The sequence below is a fragment of the Pseudochaenichthys georgianus genome, chromosome 24, assembly GCF_902827115.2.
Source record: "Pseudochaenichthys georgianus chromosome 24, fPseGeo1.2, whole genome shotgun sequence".
Taxonomy (NCBI): domain Eukaryota; kingdom Metazoa; phylum Chordata; class Actinopteri; order Perciformes; family Channichthyidae; genus Pseudochaenichthys; species Pseudochaenichthys georgianus.
In genome coordinates this window covers 8641570-8669174 of record NC_047526.1, presented here as the reverse complement: position 1 = coordinate 8669174, position 27605 = coordinate 8641570, and the positions used below count along the sequence as shown (strand labels likewise).

Below are 27605 nucleotides of genomic sequence, written 5' to 3'. Positions count from 1 at the left end.
GGGAATCCCGGATATGTTGTGTTTTGGTGGTGTCTGATGATGCTTTCAAGTGCTGGACATGAGCTCGGTAATAAGAAGCTTGTAGCTGGATATTCGACTGCAGCAAGGCAATATGTACATTACCTAACACATATCATATAGCATATTTAACATATAGATAAAGTAAATATATACACAACATATTTTAATTATAATCATTCAACATAATGGATTAGTGTTGACACCAGCCACACTTTATTATCTAAATGCAGTGTTGGCAGTAACTCTCTACATGTTGTTAAGTACTGTACTTAACTGCAATTTTCACGCACATGAAGGTTACTTGAATAATTGCATTTTATAATGCTTTTGTTTCTACTAAACTACATTTTTAAAGCAAACTTGTTACGTCCCTACATTTCTATGGCACCATACTACTTAATTTTCAAGTTTAAATTATAATGAAAACTAACTAAAACTAATAAATTACGATGTACTATCATGGATTCATATCCAATTAATTGAACTTAGCTTTTACCAGTTGCAAAATAAAATTACTTCACATTTATGGATCAACAAATATAATCCTGCGATATAATATATTTAAGTCCAAAAATATTTCAAATGTAGTTGATTGCTACTACTACCTATACATTTTTAAAACTTAAATACAGGTCTTTGAATTGTAACAGAGTATTTTTACACGTTGATGTTAATACTTTTGCTTGAATCAAATATCTGAATTCTTCCACTTCTACCTAAATGTTACATTTAAGAAGTGCCACTTGTTGGCAATCATCCATTTTATACAGTTTACGATATCATACCATCCACAATCAGAGGTTTCTGACAGGACAGAAATCAATATTTGTCATGCCTTATTTGGACCCTTATTAGCTTCCACAAAGTGATGCTAGTCTTCCTGGAACCACACAGAACTACCAAAATAAACATGTTTATATACGTCCCATCTCATCTGCACCCTACATCTTTAAGTAGCCTAGAATTACTGGTTATTTGCCTTTGACCTGGTGCATGGATCATTTTACATAGTCCTGGGGATGACTTTGTCTGTGTGAGTGACAATGAAATGACAGCTATTAAGCACAGAGAGGTGAATAAAGAGACCTGCAATTCCCATTGATAAGTAATGAATGTGTAAACAATGGGGGAGACAAGGTGTACTCCTTAAAATACATCCTTCAAGGGACTTCTTAAAAGGTTCTTCAGCAACAGCATTTGGAACATGAAGCTGAACACAAGGTGTCACTGCAGTGCAGCATAAGAAAACACTTTTTAATCATCTCCTTGAAGTCTTGAGCTAAAATTAACCTACTGAAGTCAAGAGGAAGAGATTTGAGAGGAGAACCTGGCACATCCTTGCTCATTTAATAAAGGAACACAAAGAGGATACAAGTGAGACTGTTGACATCAGATGTGTAAAACAGGGTGTCTGTATTTGAGGCACACTTGTGGCAAAAACATACAAAACATACACAATACCTGGCAAGGTGAAGTGGTAACTCATACACATATGATACGGCTGAAAAATATTTACATTCCTTCGGGGTTATACAATGCATAGAACCATAAAACAACATTCCCACACTGAATAAGGAAAATGTATTATCCACCGTAAGGTAAATGTAATCAGATATACGCCAATCTGTTGTATTGTTTAAAAAATGTGCGATGTTCCTTTTAAATTCCATTCAAAAATATATACGCACTTGATATTGTGCACATTTTTCCTTCTGGAGACATTTTTAATAAGACTTCTAAAGGCAGGAAGTGTGTGTATTCAGGGAAGACATGGGATTTGTTGCATAGAGACAAGGGTTCAGTTTCATTGTTTGTTATTCTTAGCTTTTCACAATAATTCCACAGTAAGATAGAATGATAGTAACAGCCTCATAACTTCAACGACTTGATCCTCCACCGAGTTAAGATGGCCCTTATTAGGACAGAGGTACAAAAAAAGACATTCTTCCCCCTGTCCACCTTCCTCCTCCCTTCAGGGCATAGCTGATGTCCTAAAATGGGCTTATTGTTTTGCTGATGTATGATCTATAAAATCCTGTGGTTTTCTCGGATGAACTATCAGTGACTGTTAATTTGTGCACTTCCTTCTGAAGAATAGTGGTTTGGACTGTGTCACCATCACTCTGCATGTTTTCCAAAACAATTGGCAGTCAGTGTTGTGTTTCTGGGAATTTGCTTGTGGTCAAAGTGAAACTGTGAGCATGGAGAAAAGGGAACTATATTATCAGCAGGAACAAATGGTGTGCAATAACCTCTGAACATTTGATATGCTGTGGGCAGATTACACATAAAAGCAGAAAGACGTCCACATCTTTAATCTGTTTTCATTTCCCCCCTATGTCCTCTCGTTGGCACAATAAAGACCTGAAGGCTATCTTGGTGGAATCAGGGAAGAATTCAAGTTTAAAGAACAGCATGAAATATGTAATTATAATATAACTCTTCAGTGGCCTTTTTCTAAAGACAACACATCATAGAATAAAAAACACAATGGCTCTTTGCACAAATAGTCTCCTTAAAGCTGTGAGACACACCAAAATGATTGTGGTTGGAAACAACGTTGTGTTGTCCTTCCTTCATAGCACGTAAGGTAAAATTATAACGTATTTCTTTCCTTGCTGAATTCATTCAGTCCAGCTATTTCAGTCTCTTTGACTGCTCGGGCAGTGGCTCTTTTTGAGTCCAACTACAATGCTCTCATGTTGCGAGTTTCACCCAGAGAGACTGATTATAATGGGACTCCATCCAATCAGATGGTCTCGTACAGCAGCATCCCACTGAAGATGGTCAACGGTTCCGAGGAGAACGCCAGTTTGCCCGTGACCAGGTCGATGCAGACGGTGTCCCCGACCTCCATGGGCAGGATGATGTTGAAGACAGCCAGAGCTCCAGGGATGTGTTTGGCCTCTGCCATGGGCTTCTCCAGGCCTTCAGGCTGATATCCGGCTGAGTCCACACGGGCCACGCCAGTGTTGGACTTGGACAACACAGCCTCGATCTTCATGTTCTTGTGGCCCGTGAGGATGCCGCTGAAGAAGTACTTCCCACTCACTGGAGCTGTGAAGTAACCTGGAGGAGGGAAGCAGATCATATATAATCTAAATATTGCGCATTTGCTGTCATGTAGAATTGTTTATCGAGTCATTGTCATGAACTTTGAAGGTCAATTTCAGGGGTATAGTGCTGACGGAGCACAACAGAATGCCGCTCCAGCACTTTTCTTTCTGATGAAAAATAATACTTGCAGGTTGGCTAAGGGGCCGTGTGCACAAAGAAAAACACAAAGAGATGGTCTGGTATTCACTGCCTTTGTCTAAGTTAAAAGGAATAATAAAGGCTCACATTTAAATTTGGACAACAAGCCTCTATGTTATTGTATTATTATAAATATAGGCACAACTCCAACTAAGGCTACACTACTAAACTGTACATCTGAAGATGAGATCCAATTATGCAAAACGTGATTGGTTGATGCCTTCATTCGCTGTGTGGAAGCTCAGAAAATCAACTTCACGAGTAATGTTTGCATTCTGAGTGAAAGCATTTGTGTCAAAAAAACTGTTCAGAAAAATACTTTGATGTGCAAATTCATCGCTCAAAAGCACCTACTACCTACATGGCAATGAATGAATCATATATTATAACATACCGTACTTTTCGGACTATAAAGCGCACCTTCCTATAAGCCGCAGCAGCTAAATTGTCCGTCTGTCTTGCTCTCGTTCTGTCTCTCGGTTCCACTTTTACTTTGGCGCGCTACCTGTCTCACTCTTTTCCGGCCTCCAGCTTGTCCTGCTGGAGCCCGCCGCTTAAAGGTGGCGGGCACGGACCGGTCATAGAGCCCATAGTGTTAAAGGTGGTTAATTTTACCTGTGAAATCCATAGATTTAGGAGGTTCCCTAGTGGCCGTTAGCTGTACAAAAAAAAAATGGGGAAAAAAGTCCCGGCTTATAGTCCGAAAAGTACGGTACTTATAAGAAGAATATGACATTCCTTGCTACTTGTCACAGCTAATGTAGGTTCAGTGCCAAATTAAAATGGTGTTTTCTTTTTGTAACTGGAGTGAACTGACAGTCTTAGCTTACATCAAAAATAACAACTTTTACTTTAGGTCAATTGGAGTACTGGTTTTGTGACTGAACTAAGACTCACCTGTCTTGGGATCGTAGGAGTTATTTTCATTGACAAAGATCTCGTTGAACACGATGGTTCCTGCACTTCTCATGGATCGAGTCAGTGCCGCAGAGAAAGAAAGGCGTGGCACGTGGGCATCAGACCCTGCAAGTCCTGATCACGGTGGAGAAAACAAGAGAGTCGAATTAGGGATGAAATAAAGATCAAACAGTAACAATTGCTTTCATCTGCTGTTTAGTAAGATCAACACCTACCCTGTTCACCTCTGAGACCTGAGGAGTAAGATGAAAGATAAAAACAGTGAGTACATCATCCAAAAGATCATTCTAGCTGTTTCTTGCATTCTTTCTAACCCTAACTTTACTTTAATTGTATGAGAATATTCCCCTAGTATATGTGACGAGACAAAGATCTTAGATAAAGCTTGAAGATGTTGTTATAATACTCAAAATGTAATGAGATTACAAAAAAAAACAAAGATTGTCGTCTTTACCTGGGGGTCCAGCTTGTCCCTGCCTGCCCTCTCTGCCCTGAGGTCCCACCCTCCCTTGGGATCCGATGGGACCCTGGATTCCACTCTCGCCTTTTTCTCCACGGGGGCCCGGTAGACCAGGTGGACCTAGGAGAGAATAATGTTTAATGAAACATCGCAGCTGGGAAACCTCTGGAAATCTTCATTGACATTGCGATGCCTCAGGATGAGCCTTTCACCCTCGTGTTTACTAAAACTCCTCTTTCAGACAGATTGCAGACTTTTTAAGTACATGCTTCTCAAGATGACAGTTTGAATTCTTTCTTTGGTCTTTTTTCCCCAGACCTAGCCTCCCTTTTTGATTATCTCTTCTCCAAAAGTCAAATTCCATGCCCTTGGTCCCTTTGCGACTCACCCATGAAGTCTTGCTCTATGAAACTGTGGAACTCCTTGGCCAAGTCCAACACTGAAGAGTTCAGTCTGTTAATGTCTGAGTGGACGTTCACCAGCTGGACGCTCTGGATATTGTCGATGTGATCTCCTTGAGACGTTATGGTGACGTTGAGTCCGTTAACGCAGCTCCAGAGCCCAGACACATGTCGGTTCAGGCCCTCCTTGATCCTCACCAGGCTGTCTGAAAAAGAGTCGAAGCGTCCGCACACTCCCTCCAGCTTCGAGAGTCTTCTGTCCAGGCCGTCGCTGGACCGCCGGCACTCCCCCACCTCCGTCACATAGTTGCTCCTGATTATTTGGATCTCTTTGCCCATGTTGTCGAATTGAATCTTCGAGTCATCTACGTGACCTGTCAGCTCCTTCTGCAAATCGTCCACCTTGAGGAGAATGTAGATTCGTATCAATGTGTGTATTTTGGATCCTTTTTTTAAATAAACATACTTTTTTTGTATCTTTGTGTGAAGATGATTTATTTTGCTAAAGTATCTTATGCACACAAAAACATGTAAGTCTATTATTCAAGCCATGGCTGTCAAGAAGACATAACTGATTGTAATACGCTCAAATATTTTCCTAACTATAACAACATTATGTGAAAACACTGTTGCCAAGATAACCATTTTTGTTTTAAAGTCCATAAAGAGTGCTTCCCTTCAATATGTACATTCATTCAATAAATAGACACATTATGAGATAATAAACGCATTACCACCAACATTATCATAATAGGGTAGCTTGATGTTTTTTGTTTGATTCTGAGGGGGCTAGTTCTACATGTAGTACAGTGCTTCCCAACATGTGGCTCGAGATGCCCAATGGGGTAACATGATAAATCTGAGCGCTCATGTTCAACAAGTAACATGGCGGATAATTATATTGTGCTAGAAAGCATAATTATTATTTTAACTAATTATTTTGAGTCAGAATAGCGATATGTTTTGAGGCACAGCAGCCGGTCTTCCACAATCTGATGTATTGCTTTTGAAACTTATTGTATATTTTGAATAATTACCAAAACATCAAAGCACCAATGAAATTCCAACCAGCCTCAGCTATAATACGTTTTTAAGCCTGTAAAATAAGCACAAGCCTGCTAACCGCAAGTATATTGGGATTGTAATTTTGAGCATGTTAGCATTTAGCTCAAAGCACTGCTGTGCAGCCTTGCAGGGCTGCTAGCATGGCTACACACACTTAAGGTGTTTACACCCCAGGGGCTTGACAAATAGACAACACAATTACACGAAATACTCACCTTTGAATGTTATGTATCCAGCACTTATATTTCAAGTTAAAAACGGTAGGAGTGGATCTGGTATGTTCCGCCTTTATCAACATTGAAAGGAGTTATTATTTGAGTGTCTTGGTTTGCACTAGAGATCCTCTGTGTTGCTGTTTTATAATCCGTAGGAATACAGGCAAATGTGATTGGTTGATTTATATGGAAAATGCAATGCAGAAGCTTTAAGTGCAATACTGTGAAAAGGCCTTAAGTCTTGTCTTTGTAAAATAATGAATAAACTCTGATTGACCTGAGAGATCATGTGTTTCACCTTTGCGAAGGTTATTCTTAAGCATTGGAGTCAGATACTCCGACAGCATTCCTATGTACTGTATGTGACATAGGAAGGGGAGCAACATCTGATTGGCTTTTAGAATGTTTTCTGAACTTTTGGCAGCCCAAAAAGAAAAAAACGAACTGTGTTGTCTTATATTACAGTTTGTGGGTGGACCCAGAGACCCACATTTATGTGGACGAAAACAAAATGAATTACAGAAAATATGCTTTATAAAAAAGCTTTTTTTTTTTATTTACTCTTGGCTACAACAGGGCTCTTTAAAAATCCATTTAAATTAAGAAATCTGAAAAGGGAACATAAATCTTTTTTTTAATTGTTATACAGTACTCATTGGCAAATACAACATAGGACACTGGTCATGATAAAACAGTGCTTTAGTTTAAAGGCCAACTATATATACAGTATATAAGTATACACTATAGTATTTTATTAAAACAGTATTTGTGTCAGCTGTATAGCCACATATGGTATCTGCATCATCGCCATATCATCTTACCTCAGAGAAGATGTTGTCCTTGGAGTTGGTCAGATCAGTCAGCGTGTTCCCATGTGTCTGAACAGTCCTTCCCAGACCCTTCAGAGTGCCATTGATGGAGTTAAACGTGACTATGACCTCAGCCAGCTCTCCTTGGATGGACTTCAGATCGACTCCTAATTTTCCATTGTGGACACCATGACCATCCAGGCGTTTCTTCAGATCGTTGATGTTGACCTTACACTGTCCGGTACACTCCTCCACTTCCTCTCTGAGTCGTCCCACTTCCTCCTGAAGGTTGGAGCACACATGAGAGCAGACAGTTTCTCCTGAGTCCACCTTTTTCCGCAGATCAGTCAGACCTGACTGGCACTTGCTGAGGCCAAACTCTGTGGAGTTGGCTAGCTTGCGCAAGTCCTCGTCTATACTGCTGCAAACAGAACAATCCTCTATATCGTTTCCCAACGTTTCAACCTCCGTGACAATCCGGTTGAAATTCTCACCGCTCTCCCCTGTCACAGCTATTATCTTTTTGACATCATTCGTTAAGTTGATCACTCTGTCAATGATTGAGTCCCCTGTCACGGACAGGTCATTTAACTTAGTGTTAAACTTCTTGATGTCGTCTTGGTTGGCAACAACTCTCCACTGTAATGTTTTCACAGTGTCATCTGTCTTACGGTCTTTTCCGTTCGGCCCGCACGTCTCATTGCACATGTTTGTGGTAGATGTTAACCTTCTGTCCAGGAAGGTTGTGATGTTCTCAAGCTGGCTTAAACGCCGACTGTGGTCAGTGACCGTATCTCCGAGAACAGACACGTCCAGCTCTATCTGGCCGATCTTGAAGCTGTGGTCATCCAGCCGACTAAGGACCATGTTGCGCAGCTGCGTGACGTCCCTCTGGACATTGTCCTTCACATTGTTCCCGGTGTTAGTACACCTCTGTTCTGTCTTCCTCACTGTGTTATTCACCCTCTTTTCCAGTTCTCTCAGTTTGCCATTCAACTTGTCTTCTGTCACTCTTCCCTTTCCTCCACCGGTCCCAGCTAGCTCCTTATCCAGCCGCCCCTTGATTGTGTCACACTTGTTAGCCGTGGAGGTGACACGGACCTCAAGACCCGACAGCCTCTTCTCAAGCTCAGTGACGGTGTTGCAGCAGGCCTGGGAGCGCTGGGTCTCACTGCGGGAGATGTCCAGGCTCTGCCTCAGGTGTACATCCATGGAGCTGATCAGCTTCTCCAGACCTTGGATTCGTTCCCTGTCTTCCTGCTGCTGGCGCCTCAGGTCCTCTACACCGGCCTGGAGGGAACAGAGAATAGGAGGACTTGAATTAGTTTAACCAGTTGTTTCAGTTGGATCTTTTGATTCACGTGAATGGCAATGGTCCTTTCGTAAGTTATTTGTAACTTGCTATCTTAGTGTTTTCAAATCGCGCCCACTGAGCCTTATGTTGAGTAAGGTACCCACCTACAGTTAGTACCAACATTTGGCAGATCTAAATCAGGTTAGAAATTAACCTCTTAGCCTTATCTCACTATGTTTTGGAAAGTGAAAAATAACTAGTGCATTCTGATCCAATAAAACAGTAATGGGTTCTTCCTTGGCCAATGCTACACCCTTCAAACTACTTACTTAAAAATCGGACCTTTATTTTTTCTGTAATCCTGTTGACTGACATATAAACCAACAAACAAATCATGAACTCCTGAACTTGCATAGCCCCTTTATAGCACACATGGATAGATTACTTAATGCTGAGGCCCACAAAGTCAGGGGTCTGTTTTTAGTTAGTGCTTTAAATATTTCCATTAAAAGGTCAAAGAGCTCCTTCAAAAGTAGTGTTCTGTTCTGAACCCTACTTCTGCTCCTGATTCTTGCCAATAGTCCAAAAAAAAAAAAAAGAAAAAAAAATCTATAAAAATTATTTTTGTTGTCATTTTACCTATGTACATTTAGCTGCACAATGTTCACTGAGACAACAGTAAAACTTTACTGAATTAAAAGGAAATTAAATTAAATAAATATATGTGTTTGTAGATAAATATAATAAGAAAGTATAACCCTGATCTGATATGGTATAGATAGAATGGGAAAGGCTTTGTTCAGCCTCTCTTTATCTCCTATATTAACTATTCAAACACTGCAGATTAAGTGCAGCTTTCAACCCTTAACACCGACAAAATTAAAAAAGATGAAAAACAACTGTAAACAACGGGGGGTTGGGGAACTGTGGTAGGTAGCAGAGAGGGGCCTTTTATGTGCTTCAGCCCAGGGGTCCAGGATTGTGCTTGAACATAAGGCAAGTGAAACCTGAAATTAGACAGAAAGTGTTTGTTTATCTTGAATCCAAGCCCTGTTATTATTTCCAAACCACTTTTTAAATCCTTCTTCACTGCTTTACAATTTTGTTGTTATTGCAAACGTTCTTATGTTTCATTTTTTGTTTGTAAACCGGTTTACGAGGGAATGTCTTTTTCTCATTTTACTGCCTGCCTGCCGAATGTGGCTGCTATCTTTTTTAGTGCTTTAGGCAGCAGAAATCACTTTCAGAAGCCCACAGAAAATAAAGACCATGAACATTTCACAGCTACCCAAACTACAACTAGAAATCAAACAAATGGCTATAATAAAGTAGTGTAATCCCAGCTAGACATTTTTGGTTCTAAAAACATTCTGAGAACATTATGCCGTACTATTCTTAAAACGTTTTCAGCGAGAAGTTTTTATTTTGGTTCCCAGAATGTTCTTCTGAAATGTAGGATAACATTCTAAAAACATTTTTAAATATTCAGTGATAACCTTCTTAAAATGTTTTTGTTAACATTACATTACATGTCACTTGTTAGATGCTTTTATCCAAAGCGACTTACATACTCAATACTGTGGGCAATCCCCACAGGAGCAATTTGGGGTGAAGTGTCTTGCCCAGCAACATGCTGTCTGCAGTGGGGTTTGAACCCCTGATCCCAACACCAAGGCTCTATCCACTGCGCCACACGCCTCAACATTGTTAAAACATTATGCCCTACTATTCTTAAAACGTTTTCAGAGAGAGACACACAGTAGAAACAAACACATACAAACACTAACGGGGGTTTCAGGGACGGGCAGTGACAGTCAGTCCGTTCTTCTATGTCTGTCAGTCTCAAATCTAAAGGGTGCAATAACGATTTTGATCCGCTATGCATAAACAGCGGACACTGTTCATACACAGCCCTCACAAACCACACACGGCCAGATAGCTAACAGTTAGAACCTACATACGAGACACAACCTTTATAGTCAGAAAAAACGTGTGATTATTGTCTGATATTTTACACATGATATTATGAATACTGTGGGCCTACATACCTTGGTGTGATTATAAGTACATGTGAGTGAATATTGGCATGCACATTTGTTTTTATACGTCCTATTCATTGTCTCAATGTGCTCATACATCTTAAGAAAGTTATCACCAAAAATGTTAAGAATGTTTTTAGAGAACGTTATCCTACCTTTCAGAAGAACATTCTGGGAACCAAAATAAAACATCCCACTGAAAACGTTTTAAGAATAGTAGGGCATAATGTTCTAACAATGTTATCAAAAACATCTTAAGAAGGTTATCACCAAACATTTCAAGAATGTTTTTAAAGAACGTTATCCTACCTTTCAGAAGAACATTCTGGGAACCAAAATAAAACGTCCCGCTGAAAACATTCCTAGAACAATGAATGGTAACAAAAATGTCTAGCTGGGAACTCACACATGCCACCGTAAACATGCAATATCTGCTTACAGCTTATCATGAATTACGTGCTTGTTTCTTTTTTTCAAAAGTAAAATGTGGTTAGCTAGATTTTTTTAAAACATCCTTTTCAAACAAATGCAACACCTTTTTTTTTAAAAGCGCTCTACAAATAAATCTGACGTTGACCATGACCGTGTTAATATTTGCCATCACAGGAACGTTTTATAAAAAAAGAATAACCTCCTGAAAACATTATCCGAATGTTGCTTTGAAAATGTTCTTCTTTTGTTATCATGTAACATTGAGGGAATGTTTTATAAAATAACATATATAATATGTTACCACAACAACGTCCAAAAAACATCATCAGAATGTTGCAGGCAAAAAACGTTCTGTCATCTCAGGCCTTAATAACATCCTCAAAACATCCTCTGAATGTTGCAGTTAAAACGTTATGTCTTAGTTAACCTTAAACCTTATCGGAACATTATTTGAAACTAGAGAATGCAATTCCTGAAGAAATAGCTAGTGGGAATGCTTTATGCTGAAAAGCTGACGCTGAATTGCTATGCTGAAATGTAATGTGTAAGAAGAAAGTGAAGAATTTAGATTGAAATGAAATGATACATGAACACTGGGGGCTTGAATGTGTGATGAGAGAAGAAAATAAAGTAAAAAGGCTTGGAAAAGCAGCAGAATATTTGAATTGCAAACTTCTGAACTAACTTGATGGCGAATGATCTGTCGCCATGGCAACTGTATTTGATGAAACCCCATAATACGCTTAGATGTGTTGATGGCTGCATCATTACCAAACCTGTGAAGTTTTGGGCCGTTTGGAGCATTTTCACTGAAGTTATGAGAAAACCGTGTTTCATGGCGAGCCTTGTGTTACCATGGCAACGGCATTTGAAGAAATCTCAAAACTCTCACATAGATGTTGTCACGGCTGGACTGTTAGCACACGTGAAATTTGAGCACTTTTTGAACATTTTCATAGGAGTTATAGCGACATCGTGTTTTATGGCAGTTTTTAAAAAAAATATGAAGGCAAATTTCAAGATTTCCTACACTCTAGTTGTGACATCACACACTAGTTAATGTTAAAATCTGAAGAAGGCCTCTGTACCAAGGTCTGAACAATGTTTAATATCTCTAAAAGTAAGAATCAGATTTAAAAGTTGTGTTAAACGAATACTGTCAGAAAGATGTGTAACATTTTAAAGTTGGAATGAGGTTTCTGAGTGAAAGTATGAATGAAGTCGCATGAATGATGTTCTCCATTGACTTCAATGGTTAAAAATGTGATGAATTATGGGATATGTCTCGGGAATTATGTGAGTTATGAATGAGAAAAGTAATAGCAATCTGAACGTTTTGATGTTCTGCGATGTGGAATGTGGGAGAAGAAGACCGGCAAAATAACGGGCGGAATAAAATTAAAGAATTTCGTGCGTTGAATAACAGATTGTTGGAATGCTGTTATCAGCATTCCCACTAAATAATAAACATCCTCAAAAGGTTCTTTGAACATCAGATGAAAACGTTTTCTTTAAAACATTATTAGAACCTGTAGACAACGTTAGCCAAAGTTGTGAGAACGTTCCCTGCTAGCTGGGATGTTTGTGCCTGAAATCTATTTTACATATTAGGCTTCACCTGGCAGGAAGAGCAGGACAGAGACACCCTTCTCTCTAACTCCGTCAGTATCTCCTCCTTCAGAGTGTGTATCTGCTTTCCCCCGGGTCCTCCTCCTCCTTTGGCCGCTCCATCGAGTTCATTACCCCCTCCATTCACCAGGTGGTTGTTGATGTTGAGCAGGGTCTGATCATGGACCTGAGCAAGCAAATGTCCACATTGATATTAACACATAAAGACTGTACAAAAGTCAAAATAAAAGTAGTAGATGCTGTTTACCTGTGTCCTGTTGTAAAGATGGTCCAGTTTGGTCTGGATGCTGTTGATGGTTTCCTTCATATGTGGCTGAGCGGCATCAGAAGGGATAATTGCCCCATTCAGACCGGAACTACACAGAAGAAACATTTAAATATCTTCAGGTTGTGGCTAACATGTGTCATAAAATAACTATATGCGACATCAAAGTGAAAAAAAGCAAAAATCATTGCCACATTGCTGAATTGAAAAATGTCATATACACAGGAAAGATACGGCAACGTTATATGAAGTCTAAATGTAGCTGATTCCTCTTGTGAACAGTTTAAGTCAATGACTGTGTATTTATATAGCAGCCTATTAAGTTCTTGTTAAGGATTAACTATTTATATCTTCTTACTCTTCCCACAACTTTGTATATATATATATTAATAAACAAAGTACCCTCTTTCCCTAAACTGAACTGCTGAAATAAATTACTATAAACATGAAAGGATATACAGTATGTTCCCCATGTAAGTGTTTTGCAGAGAGCTTTACACCATGCAAATCAATTACAACGTAGTTACAACTAACTCAAGTGTAACTGTTTAAAGCCAGCCAAGTTTCCTGACTGTAAATCAATTTAGGCTTGCATGTGTACAATACAATTAAACAAGAAACATGGTGTATTGGAACACACATTCACATACAGTTTCCGGTTTATGCCAGTGAGGTCGGTCTGCATGTTGTGGAGGTCTTTGGACAGACCACGGATTGTTTCCTCCAGCTGTCTGATCTTCCCACTGTCACCTGGAGACAAAGAATAACAGCCAATTTGAAATACAAACAGGGCTCTAAATATAGCCTTTTCGTATGGTTTCACTTATAACCGTCTTGTACTTGGGCCGGGAGGATCTGTTTTACACCCAAGCTTTTTCAACATTCATTGAAAACATTTTTTTCAAAGATTTTTGGTGGAACTCCCGCCCTTAAAAAAACCTTTTTACACCTTATTTCTAACCCCTAATTTCCACCGCGTCCGTCTGCGTCGCGTTACGGCTGCGCCGTGGCGTTCGCCACTCTAGTCAATGGGTGCTATTCCACCACACGTGGCACGTTACGGCTCAGAAGCGTCTCAGAAGCATCTCGCCGCTGGGCATCTCTAAAATTAGGATGAATCCTATTTTTGACGCGACGCAACTGTAAGGTAATGTCGGGCAGGCAGGAAGTGGAATGTTCAGAGCATACATAGCATATATATATATATATACACTCACAAACTAATTTTGCAGACCCTATCCCTCCGTAGTCTTTCAAGTAGGAGGAGAAATGCCAGCGTTCTCCTCCGGTTTACAGGCACTGTGTAAATTATATATATAGAATAATTATGATGATGAATGCATTTTTTTACCACTAAAATACAGCAACACATCTTTGATTCATGTCGTTTATAACTGGGATATTACAATTATTATTCACTTTGTCTGTCCAGGAAATATGCCCAAATCAACAAAAACTGCGAGCCGGCAGGCAAGACGCTCCGCTTCTGAAATGCTTCTGAAACGCGCCCGGTAGGGTATGACGCCGGCGCAGACAGACCCGGTGGAAACTAGGGGTAAGAGTGTAGCATGTATTTATTGTTATACAAATACTTCAAGTAAAACCGTTGACTTTTTTGTAGATATCCTATTCTTTTTAATGGTAAATGTAATTGTTGGAACAGTGGATTCCTCAGTGCTTGCTACATTGACAGAGAAAGCTAAGTGCCAATGATAACCCTAAGCCTAACCCTAACCCTCATGGCTGTGCCAGCAATGCCTACATGTCCCAGGATGCACTGGCCTCTTTCCACTGAATTATTTTGGCTATATATATGTTTTTAGTTTTTCTTTGCATATCAGATTTCTGAAAGTAAGACATTCTTTTATTCATGCTCAAGACTGACAAGATACTGTACATCCTGATGAGATAGAACTATACCCTACCTTCTCCTCTTTGTCCGCCGCTTGTGTTGAAATCCGTCGTCGTGACGGCGGGTCGCCCTCCATTGACCCGAGTGTCCGTGGTTCCCTTTGACCCATCGCTGCAGTCTTGCCCAGAGTAACCATGGCAACACTTCCACTCCATTTCTGTCACCATCTTGTAAGCGATCTTATACCTTGGCCTCCTGTATGTCCGGTACCTGAGAATGATATGGACATTTCAGGTGCAGATCTCATCTGGATTCAGTGCTAATTAGCAAAAATTAGCAAGCTAGCACTCTAAACAAACATGACACTATACATACTTAACGTTAACCTGTAATCATTGTTTAGAATGCTGATGTAAGCATTAGGCTAAAAGCGCCACTGTTTCTAAATACAGCCTCACAAAGCTGCTACCAAGGCTGAAACTCTTATTCTTGTTGATTTGTGTCTTTGGACCTTAGACTTATCTGGGACCTGAGCTGGGACTCTTTCTTTTCACCATGACATTAATACCTTATATTTTGTGTGATCCTGATACTTGTAGGATAACAAAGCGGACGGCCCAAAACAGTCCCTGGGCCTTTTATTGAATACCAATGTTGTACACTGTTGATATGAATGTGTACTGAGTATTTCGATGTCTGGGAAAAAGCTCCAAATCATCGCTTGATGATTGATGGGATCAGAATGCTATTCTTGTCCATTTTTCCACAAGAAATCAATGGCATTTAGCCAGTAAATCTTGATGTCTTGCTCAAAGACGAATCATGTGAAAAAGTATTATTTGGATAGTTTTTATTATTAAAAGATCACTTAGCCTTAAGAGTCCCTGTTAATGTTAATAACGATAAAATAAATACACCAGAATGGTTCGGAAGTCTCACTGAACATTTATGGCAACATTAACAAGCCTGGACTGTGAAAGCTTAGCAGGTTGCTCTCCTTTAGCCAACCCCACTGTAGGTATCGCAGAGCATTTTCTGCGCCATAGTAAACTTTTCATATTCCAGCTCTTTGATCTGAGAGCGTGAGAAAAAGGGATCCGTCGTACTCTCAAAGCAAAAACTAAAATGGGGATTGGAGAGGTGGCTGGAGGAGGGGCTGGAGAAAGTAAGAAAGGAGTCATAAAAAGAAAGAAAGACGGAGTAAGAAGAAAAGATTGTTTTTACAGGGTAGGAGACTAGACTGTGGTGCCTGGAACTCCTGTCGGCTTCATTCTTAGCATAGCCCAGGTTTAGGCTGAGGCACCTGGCAGGCATGGGGATCAGGCAGCCAGGCCAGGGTCCCTGACATGGGGAAACTTCAAAAGAGGGAAAACATCACGAGTGCTTGATTAATGTAGGCATTTGTGCATAACATCAACATATGGAAAATACACATCTAGAGTAAATATGCTCCAAATGTCTGCATCAGACGTACAGAAGCTCCACAAGAGTAATGTGTGAGATTGAGAGCAGTACGACTTATTAGGGATTAACCACACAAACACTGAGCTTTGAGTATATCCCCTTTCACACTCGCACTGCAACCCTGCAATTATTTAAACATTACATGGAGGAGCTGAACAGTACAGTATGTCAATGGGAATCATTTGAAACGGACATCAAATGTTCTTGGACTATGATAAGTGTATAAAGTCCTATTAACCCATGTGTGCAACATAGCTGCTCATTGTCTGGGGCATTCAGGGTGAGCAAGTGAGCAGAGATATTTCCATTTGGCTAGCAAGAAAAACCAGTAGGAAAATATCTTAAAGGGGACCTATCATGCAAAATGCACTTTGTGATGTTTTTTAAACATACATATGTGTCCCCGGGGCGTCAGAAAATAAAACCCTCTCTCTTTTCCTCCGTACCCAAATCTTTTAAAAATGGGTGTACAACGAGCGGATACAGATTTCCACCCGAACTGACGTGTCCATCCGAACTGACGTCGGCGGACCCACAGAAAGTTGCTATCAGAAACAATGCCTGACGTGTTTTGGACATCTTTGTTTACATTAGAAAGCCTCGCTAACACACTGTGTAGAGCACATGTGTTTAAAAAGCAGGAAATAAAAAAAGAACTCACCTTGAAACCTGCAAGAGAAAAAGCATTTGAGCTCCATACTGTTTCAGAAATAATCCTTGACGTGGTTTAAACAGGATGGCGTTTTATCACAGCAGAATTTAACTTTATCTCCGGTAGAATTCTGATCAGGCATTAGCTCCGCCTCCTCTTATTTATTTTGTTCAAGCTAAGGACCCAAGATCCGCGTTTCTCTAACAGGGCTGCAAAAGAGGGGTTTGAGCAGTACTACAATGGGTGATCTGTTTGGTATTTTGAAAAAAAAACTTCACAGACATGTTTTGTATAGGTATGGCCCTACAATATATGTTTAAAATATAGCATGATAGGTCCACTTTAAGGTAAAGAAGTAGGGTAATTTACCAGCAAAAGGCCAACAGATATAACTGGCAACGCTATGAAATTCGCCACTTTTCTGCCAATGGCGAAATTATCGGTCAAGTTCAAGTAATATCCAGAGACTCAGGTGTTTAAGGCCAAATGACAGACTGGCTTAGTGACAGTAGTACATCCGTTTCATATCTGCCTCCTGAATACTCCACCAAGGCACTACTTCCTGCCTAAAGCAGACTGTTTCCAGTAAGTGAGAAAGCTTCTGACACGGAAATTCTTCTATTGAGTGCTTTATGTGTGAAAGGGAAACTCCAGACAATGTGCTGCCTGACACTGCAGACATGATCTGTTAATATGAGAAAAGAGCTGAAGCCTGTTTCTGTCTACACCTACAGCTACACCCAGACACCTTCCTGACCAGACTCTCCTGAGAAAATGAAGAGCTTTGTGAATTCAGTGTCCATAGAGAGGAAATTAGGAGAAGGTGGATAGAGAGAGGATACAACCTTTGGAACAGACGGTCAGGAAGTTGGAGGAGACAGGTTGAATACAGATTAGATTCCAGGAACAGAACTGAGGAAGATTCAGAGAAGATGTGAAGTACAATGGATAGAGGTTTTAGATACTTACGCAACTCGAGGACATTGGCCCCAGGTACAGCGTTGATAGTCTGGTTTTATGTACGTCTCTACCCCATCCTCCATCACACAGCTGACAGTGCGTGTCACCACATAAGCACACCAGTTCCTATGAAAGAAGGGGAAAGGAAATGACAAATGAATAACTGTGTGATGACTGGCAGTTTACTGTAAGTTGAGAGTCCGGCGTTGACTCAAACATAGCAGCACTTTGTACACACACTCCGTATACACTCCGCACTGACGCTCTTTGTTTCCAGGCAAAAAAAGGGAAAGATTTGCAAAAATAATAATCAAAAATCTAGTCATTTGTTTGACTCCACTGTGAGTTTCCAGATCAATATCTCAAACCCCGGACTGATTATTATTCTGTACAACATTCAAGAGAAATGGTCCACTGGTGCAGATGTCAGATCAGTTCAGGATAACTGCATGAGTTCAACAATGGCTGCCATTGACTGCCCAACTCCACATCAACAAACCCACAAAAGGACACACACACTGCATGTTCATGTGAACAACGATTGGTAACATTCATTCCACACAGCTGGGAAACCCTAACATGGAGCTAAAAGTGGCTGTGTTGAGCCACCAACAACATTATAATGAATCAGTTGTATTTAACCCTCCGGTATCACTGTGGACGTTTTTGTCCATATGGGTAATTTTTCACTTTTCATTTTGCAATAACTTTGGTTGTATTGGTGCAAACGGCCTGCATTTTTGTAACAAGGCTATTTTCTCGATCTATTTTGGAATTCAATTTTCAATTTTTCAAATCGGTCTTTAATTCACTGTGTAACAAATCGACTACGCAAATTAGTCATTCGAGACAAAAATGTCCACTGCAAAAGACTTTGATAAAAACATTATATTAAAAGGTTTTTTTCACAACTTTTTTGGGTTCAATCTTTAAAGCAACTTCCGCCCTAATAGAAGATACCAAAAATGTAATCATTTTCAGGATTTTAACCCTTTCAATGCCATTTTGAAAACATGAAACCGCTGTTTTTTTTCATGATGAAAACAGAGAAAATTAGTTATTTTCCCAAAAATACATATCTGGAGACTGGCTCTTTTTTTTTATAACAGTCTTGGATATGTCAAAGATTAGCAACAAAATGGATTTTTTTGCATTATTAGTTTTTTCACAAAATCAGATTGAACAAAAAAGTTACAAATTAGTCATTCGGGACAAAAAAGTCCACTTCCAAAAACTGCTCTAAAAGGACAACAGATTAATATTTTTTTAAACTTGTTGGGGTTAAATCTTTCAATCAACTTCAGTCCTGATCAAAAATACCAAATGTTAAATTATGTTCAGGATTTTAACCCTTGAACTGCCAGTTTGAAAACATGAATTTGCGTTTTCTATGAAAAACATGCACAAAAAGGCAGTTATTTTCCATATAATAAATGTTGGGGGGGTCGGCTTTTTTTTTTGTATCACAGTCTTGGATATGTCAAAGATTAGCAACAACATTTTTTTTTTTCATTATTAGTTTTTGCACAAAATCAGATTGAACAAAAAAAGTTACAAATTAGTCATTTGGGACAAAAATGTCCACTTCCAAAAACTGCTCTAAAAGGACAACAGATTAATATTTTTTAAAAATATTTGGGGTTAAATCTTTCAATCAACTTCAGTCCTGATCAAAAATACCAAATGTTAAATTATGTTCAGGATTTTAACCCTTGAACTGCCAGTTTTAAAACATGAATTTGCGTTTTCTATGAAAAACATGCACAAAAAAGCAGTTATTTTCCATATAATAAATGTTGGGAGGTTCGGCTTTTTTTTAAATTTATCACAGTCTTGGATATGTCAAAGATTAGCAACAACATTTATTTTTGGTTGATTATTAGTTTTTGCACAGAATCAGATTAGACAAAAATGTCCCATCCACTTCCATTATAACCACATCTTTTGATCTCTCGCCATACCGGTATAAAATCATGCATTTTGTAATGTCAGGGTTTTATATTGGAGGAAAATAGTTCAATTTGTCCTTTTTACTGTATATGACCAGATGTGACATTTTACATTGAATTACATGCTTGTCATGTCTTGGTTTACAGTTTACACAATTTCCCCCTCATCTCTTTACCTTTGATGTGTGTGAGAATGAAGGAGTAAGTGTTCTCTCATGGCATTTTGTTTTTCATTAGTGCTGTTTCATGTGTCTTAGAGGTAAACAGAGGTATGATCTTGACCCAGCTTGACCTTTTTGTTTAGAATTGTTTGGAACTTCAAAGGCTTTGATAATGTCTCTTTAGCATACAAACATACACAGCCATACATGCACTAAGTCAATAAGCGAACACCTGGCTGCAAAGCCAGATCCATAAATATGTGTAGTTTGGCTGGCTGGTCGTTTCATTCCTGTGATACGTAACAAGCGAGTAAGATGAAGAGGCGCTTCTCTGTGGAAGAAGCTAGGGATATGGTGATGCAGCCGGCAACCTCCAGCGAGCTGCTTGACTCTTCTTCTGAATCAGAAACAACCTCAGAAGAAGAATGTGATGTGGAGTTTGTAGTGGAGTCTGATCCTTCTTCTTCTGACCCTTCCACTGAAACTGCAAAGGAAACAGAAGATTCTGGCAGTGGGTGGACATCAACAAATTGTGAAATCTGGTCTCCCTCTAACAACGACACGCTGCGCTACATTCCCGCTGCCAGAGGTTTGGTTCCAGGGCCCACGCGTTATGCCATTACAAGAATTGATGACGTGGAATCCTCCTTCAATTTATTTTTCACTGCTGAGATCATCAGTAGTATTGTCGACATGACAAACTTGCAGGGGGGATGTTCGGTGGCAAACTGGAGTGATGTGGATGCCACAGATATTCGTGCATATATCGGTCTCCTGATGTTGGCTGGAGTGTACAAATCGAAGGGCGAATCCACCCGCAGCCCCTGGGATGACCACAGTGGACGTGCCATCTTCCGTGCCACAATGACCCACACCAAATTCTGGTTGATGAATACCACCCTCCGGTTTGACGACAAGCTGATGAGACCTTCCTGTCACAGAGAAGACAAGCTTGCCCCCATCCGCTCTCTCTGGGAGAAGTGGACACATCGCCTTCCGATGCTTTTCAACCCTGGTGAAGATGTGTGTGTGGATTAGCAGCTTGTCCCCTTCAGAGGCCGCTGCAAATTCCGGCAATACATACCAAGCAAGCCAGCAAAGTATGGGCTAAAAATCTGGATCACCGCTGACGTTGAAACCTCCTATGCCTGGAAGTGCCAGATTTACCGGTAAAGCTGCTGGCAGTGCTGCCGAGGTGGGCCAGGGAAAGCGTGTCGTCCTGGAAATGACAGAGGGGCTCCAAGGGATCACTGTGACTTGTGACAATTTGTTCACGTCATATGCACTTGTGCTTTTTACTGCTGTGGATCCCTCCTGGAAGCAAGCCAAGTCCTTCAGGAGGAGGCTTTTCTTGGAGGAGTTGGGGAGATCTCTGGTGTCTGCAAAAATCATGCGGAGAAAGCATCCACCTCGTACACCGGCTGCTGTTACCATAGTGGCGGACATACAGGCCTCGGCAGCTGCCCCTGACACCGGCACAACCGCAAGCAGCTCTGCCCCCGACACCGGCACAACCGCAAGCGGCTCCACAAAAAAGAGGGGACTGTGCTGGATGTGCACTGGGAAAAGTTCACCTGCAGAGAGCACCAAATCCCCTGCTGCAGGTTCTGCTGGATGAACTGATCTCTCTCTCTCTCTCTCGCACGCACATACACACACACACATTATTTGTTATCTCCATCTATCTTACTCCGTCTCTAACACACATACTTGCTCTATCTTCATCCATCTCTCATTTTATTCAACACACACTCATACATATCATTGTTCTGTTTTGACAATTTGATTTGTTCATGAATGTTGATTGCAGTTTGCTGTTTGGAAAATAAATGTTGAGATTGATACATCTGATTTAAAAATGATTTCAAAGAAAGTTGAAAATAGTATTACTTCAGTATAGGTCATATAATTCAATGGTAAAATGTCACATCTGGTGATATACAGTAAAAAGGGACACATTGAACTATTTTCCTCCAATATAAAACCCTGACATTATAAAATGCATGATTATATACCGGTATGGCGGAGAGATCAAAATATGTGGTTATAATGGGAGTGGATGGGACACGAGTGGCTAATGTGTGACTTTTTTTGTTCAATCTGATTTTGTGCAAAAACTAATAATGGAAAGAAAAAAAAATTGTTGCTAATCTTTGACATATCCAAGACTGTGATAAAAAAAAAAAAAGCCGACCCCCCCAACATTTATTATATGGAAAAGAACTGCCTTTTTGTGCATGTTTTTCATAGAAAACGCAAATTCATGTTTTCAAACTGGCAGTTCAAAGGTTAAAATCCTGAACATAATTTAACATTTGGTATTTTTGATCAGGACTGAAGTTGATTGAAAGATTTAACCCCAAAATGCTTTTAAAAATATTAATCTGTTGTCATTTTAGAGCAGTTTTTGGAAGTGGACATTTTTGTCGCGAATGACTAATATGTAACTTTTTTGTTCAATCTGATTTTGTGCAAAAACTAATAATCAACCAAAATAAATGTTGTTGCTAATCTTTGACATATCCAAGACTGTGATAATAAAAAAAAAAAAGCCGACCCCCCAACATTTAATATATGTAAAATAACTGCCTTTTTGTGCATGTTTTTCATAGAAAACGCAAATTCATGTTTTCAAACTGGCAGTTCAAGGGTTAAAATCCTGAACATAATTTAACATTTGGTATTTTTGATCAGGACTGAAGTTGATTGAAAGACTTAACCCCAAAAAGTTTTAAAAAACATTAATCTGTTGTCCTTTTAGAGCAGTTTTTGGAAGTGGACATTTTTGTCCCGAATGACTAATTTGTAACTTTTTTGTTCAATCTGATTTTGTGCAAAAACTAATAATGCAAAAAAAAAAATGTTGTTGCTAATCTTTGACATATCCAAGACTGTGATAAAAAAAAAAAAAAGCCGACCCCCCCAACATTTATTATATGGAAAATAACTGCCTTTTTGTGCATGTTTTTCATAGAAAACGCAAATTCATGTTTTCAAACTGGCAGTTCAAGGGTTAAAATCCTGAACATAATTTAACATTTGGTATTTTTGATCAGGACTGAAGTTGATTGAAAGATGTAACCCCAAAAAGTTTAAAAAAATATTAATCTGTTGTCCTTTTAGAGCAGTTTTTGGAAGTGGACTTTTTTGTCCCGAATGACTAATTTGTAACTTTTTTGTTCAATCTGATTTTGTGCAAAAACTAATAATCAACCAAAATAAATGTTGTTGCTAATCTTTGACATATCCAAGACTGTGATAATAAAAAAAAAAAGCCGACCCCCCAACATTTAATATATGTAAAATAACTGCCTTTTTGTGCATGTTTTTCATAGAAAACGCAAATTCATGTTTTCAAACTGGCAGTTCAAGGGTTAAAATCCTGAACATAATTTAACATTTGGTATTTTTGATCAGGACTGAAGTTGATTGAAAGACTTAACCCCAAAAAGTTTTAAAAAACATTAATCTGTTGTCCTTTTAGAGCAGTTTTTGGAAGTGGACATTTTTGTCCCGAATGACTAATTTGTAACTTTTTTGTTCAATCTGATTTTGTGCAAAAACTAATAATGCAAAAAAAAAATGTTGTTGCTAATCTTTGACATATCCAAGACTGTGATAAAAAAAAAAAAAGCCGACCCCCCCAACATTTATTATATGGAAAATAACTGCCTTTTTGTGCATGTTTTTCATAGAAAACGCAAATTCATGTTTTCAAACTGGCAGTTCAAGGGTTAAAATCCTGAACATAATTTAACATTTGGTATTTTTGATCAGGACTGAAGTTGATTGAAAGATGTAACCCCAAAAAGTTTAAAAAAATATTAATCTGTTGTCCTTTTAGAGCAGTTTTTGGAAGTGGACTTTTTTGTCCCGAATGACTAATTTGTAACTTTTTTGTTCAATCTGATTTTGTGAAAAAACTAATAATGCAAAAAAATCCATTTTGTTGCTAATCTTTGACATATCCAAGACTGTTATAAAAAAATGGATCATTACATGGATCGGATTTCGAGGCGTAGTCGTGGGGGGGGGGTCTGCAGTTCGGTGGAGTAAGGATTGCACCACTGCTTTTTGCAGATGATGTGGTTCTGATGGCTTCATCGGTCTGCGACCTTCAGCACTCACTGGATCGGTTCGCAACCGAGTGTGAAGCGGCTGGGATGAGGATCAGCACCTCCAAATCTGAGGCCATGGTTCTCAGCAGGAAACCGATGGACTGTCCACTCCAAGTAGGGAATGAGTCCTTACCCCAAGTGAAGGAGTTCAAGTATCTCGGGGTCTTGTTCTCGAGTGAGGGAACAATGGAGCGTGAGATGGGCCGGAGAATCGGAGCAGCGGGAGCGGTACTGCAGTCGCTTTACCGCACCGTTGTGACGAAAAGGGAGCTGAGTCAGAAGGCAAAGCTCTCTGTCTACCGGGCCATTTTCGTTCCTACCCTCACCTATGGTCATGAAGGATGGGTCATGACCGAAAGAACGAGATCGCGGATACAAGCGGCCGAGATGGGTTTCCTCCGCCGGGTGGCTGGTGTCTCCCTTAGAGATAAGGTGAGAAGTTCGGTCATCAGGGAGGGACTCGGAGTTGAGCCGCTCCTCCTTCGCGTCGAAAGAAGCCAGTTGAGGTGGTTCGGGCACCTAGTTAGGATGCCACCTGGGCGCCTCCCTAGGGAGGTGTTCCAGGCACGTCCAGCTGGGAAGAGACCAAGGGGTAGACCTAGGACCAGGTGGAGGGATTATATCTCTTCGCTGGCCTGGGAGCGCCTTGGGATCCCCCAGTCAGAGCTGGTTGATGTCGCCAGGGAAAAGAAAGTTTGGGGCTCTCTGCTGGAACTGCTACCCCCGCGACCCGACCACGGATAAGCGGGAGAAGATGGATGGATGGATGGATGGTTATAAAAAAAAAGAGCCAGTCTCCAGATATGTATTTTTGGGAAAATAACTCATTTTCTCTGTTTTCATCATGAAAAAAAACAACAGTTTCATGTTTTCAAAATGGCATTGAAAGGGTTAAAATCCTGAAAATGATTACATTTTTGGTATTTTCTATTAGGGCGGAAGTTGCTTTAAAGATTGAACCCAAAAAAGTTGTGAAAAAAACCTTTTAATATAATGTTTTTATCAAAGGCTTTTGCAGTGGACATTTTTGTCTCGAATGACTAATTTGCGTAGTCCAATCGAATGATACCGGAGGGTTAAGATAATAACCCCAATCCGCACCCCAAAATTGAAAATATGTATTTATCCTTTTTACCACTACTGCTATTTATGAATTTAGATTGTTTTGGTATAAGTGTTAGAGATATCTGATGATCTTTCTCTCCAATGCAATGGAACTCAGTTTGTGGTTCTGAAAGCCTCCAAGAAATACATTTGAAAAATGTAAAGTCCGTCCCAGTAAATCAAGATAATCCACAGATCTTGTTGAGAGCAGTTTCATGTAGCACCTATTTATCTTCTAACCAAACTACACATGCCATTTCAATACATATAGAACCAAACGTGGATTAACTCATCGGAAAAAGGCTTGGGTGTAGTTTGGTAGAAAGAAAGTAGTTCCTACAATAAACCATACACACACAACTGTTGAATATCTTAAGTGAATGGATCATGATTTCTGGAAAGGCACATTGCTGGTAAGTTTTTGTAATGTTCTTTCTGGCATATTTTAGTAACACAATCCAAGTCTATGGATCGATTTATAGCATTAGGTGTTAGGGGAAAAATATGTATTTTAGATTGTTGGCTAACCTATCTTTTTAAAACTCTCTTGCTGCAAGAGGTTACACTCTTACTCTTATGTCAATGTAAGAATCATCATTGATGTGGTGGCCACCCAGGTTGATATAGCTAACACAAAAATGTTTTACACATCCAGCAGGCACAGAGAAACAATAGCATTTATTTGGAGCCCGGTTTTCTACAATGTAGCAAATGTAAGTGGAATATTCATTCCCTTTTAAGTACTTTTTCCCTCTCCACCAACTCCTGAGGGACATATCAAGCTCAGAGCTGCCAAATGCTCCACCATGTCCACCAGTTACCAGCTTTGTCTGTCCTGTGACGTACAATGGGTTCTTATGGAAAAACAACTGCCTTCTGTGCCTGAAATAGCAGTGGGTTAATCGCTACAATGTGCAACAAGTTATATTACAGTTGAGCCATTGTTAATAAAAAAATACATTGATCATAGCAGCTTAAGATGAAGTCATGTTTAAACTCAATCCTATACGTGCTGCCTGTCGCCCAAAACACATTTAAAAATATCCCCTGTGTCGTGGATACTGCCAAGATTCAACAAACATTATCGTGAACATTTCTCTATGTTTCTGTGTCAAACTCAAAGGGACATAATTATGAGAAACACACACTCCCACACACTCCGGCCCTTGCTTCAATTTGTCCGCCTGCCTTTGAACCCCCTTGACATCTCTTAATAACAACAGCAGATATAAGACACAGCCGTCCTTCAGTCGCTTTCTATCATCATTTTCGTATTACCCAGAATTTCCATCCACTGCTATTTCCCCGGTGGTTATTATGTCCAATTAGTGTCACTCTCAGGATCATCTGAGGCAGGGCCATGAAGGATTTACAGATAAAAGTTGGAGCGTACAAGGAGTTCCTTTTATGCTGGAATGTCAATCAGCAGCTTTTCTAACTCTGTCTGTCTTCAAGTCTGTCTTTCTTTCTGCCTCGACTGTATGTCTCCCTTTGTGTAACTCATTTTCCTTTTCAGGCCATCTTTCTCACTCTTTCCATCTCATTAATTTCTTATCCCTCTACCTGTGTCTTTTCTTGTCCATCTCTGTTTACCATCTCCCACTTTCTCACCCCTTCAACTGGTGTTTTTTCTCCTTCTTGCCCTCTGTGTGACTACGCCTCTCCCCTGATCCCCAGAGACTGTGATCCTCCCTTCATTCCACAGCGTTCTGACTGACAGAAAGAGTTTATCATGTTCTGATCCTCCCATGGACCTAATGACCTCTTGTTCCTGTTGCTACTGTACGTGGGAAAGTTAACACCATAAGTTAACCGACTCTACTGTAAAGGCTTTTTGCAACAATCACGAGGAACATTCAAATGGTAGGTTGCCATGGAACCACATGGCATCACTTTGCATGTTGGATCGACCTCAGTGCACCACAAGCACCGCTGGTAACAGTGACTGAGGCTTAGTGTGGACGTGCAACAGTACGCACTGAAACGTCTCTTCAAAGCCTCGATGCTTATGTTGATAAATGATGGGCTCAAATCACGAGTTCTTTTTTATTGGAAAATCTGATTACAAAGGATCATTTAATCGGGTGTAATACACAGACAAGGGGCGGCATCTGTAGTAAGATGATTTTCTTTTAATATTAGCCGCCTACTCAGGCTTTGTGTTTTAACCAACAACCGCCCTAACTCATAGTTGTAGTTTAGCTATAAAGATAGTTTTAAAGTATTTGCGAATGTATTATCAATTTGACTGCCTCTCGAATACGATGATTGTCAGAGTTATGAGGGCTTTGTTTGTCAAGCAGATTTCAGATGAGACCAATCAACCAAAATGATCTGTCTTCCAAGGTAGGTTCAAATGTAGAATGTCACAAAGTAGATATATTGAACATAGTTCCATCTAAATCAGATAAATCAATATCCATATCTGTATCACTCTCAAAAATCAGTTGGTCTATACTTCTTACACTCAAGTCAAGTTTATTTGTATAGTCTACTACAAAACATGTCTATGTTCAAAATGGGATTTAAAGGCCTACCCTAC

General features: G+C 39.8%; 1 protein-coding gene across 1 annotated transcript in view; it reads right to left on the bottom strand.

Annotated features, from left to right (window-relative positions):
* Window positions 1-1330: 1330 nt before the first annotated feature.
* emilin1a (elastin microfibril interfacer 1a) overlaps window positions 1331-27605 on the bottom strand; it is a 40769-nt gene continuing 14494 nt past the window's right edge. Inside the window, exons 2-12 of the mRNA XM_034075498.2 lie at window positions 17741-17857; window positions 14729-14925; window positions 13454-13553; window positions 12786-12894; window positions 12528-12704; window positions 7157-8434; window positions 5043-5457; window positions 4649-4774; window positions 4410-4427; window positions 4174-4308; window positions 1331-3090 (exon numbers count right to left, since the gene is read on the bottom strand). Of these exons, the coding sequence (XP_033931389.1) occupies window positions 2771-3090; window positions 4174-4308; window positions 4410-4427; window positions 4649-4774; window positions 5043-5457; window positions 7157-8434; window positions 12528-12704; window positions 12786-12894; window positions 13454-13553; window positions 14729-14925; window positions 17741-17857 (2992 nt within the window). The 3' untranslated portion in view covers window positions 1331-2770. The remainder of the gene's footprint in view (window positions 3091-4173; window positions 4309-4409; window positions 4428-4648; window positions 4775-5042; window positions 5458-7156; window positions 8435-12527; window positions 12705-12785; window positions 12895-13453; window positions 13554-14728; window positions 14926-17740; window positions 17858-27605) is intronic.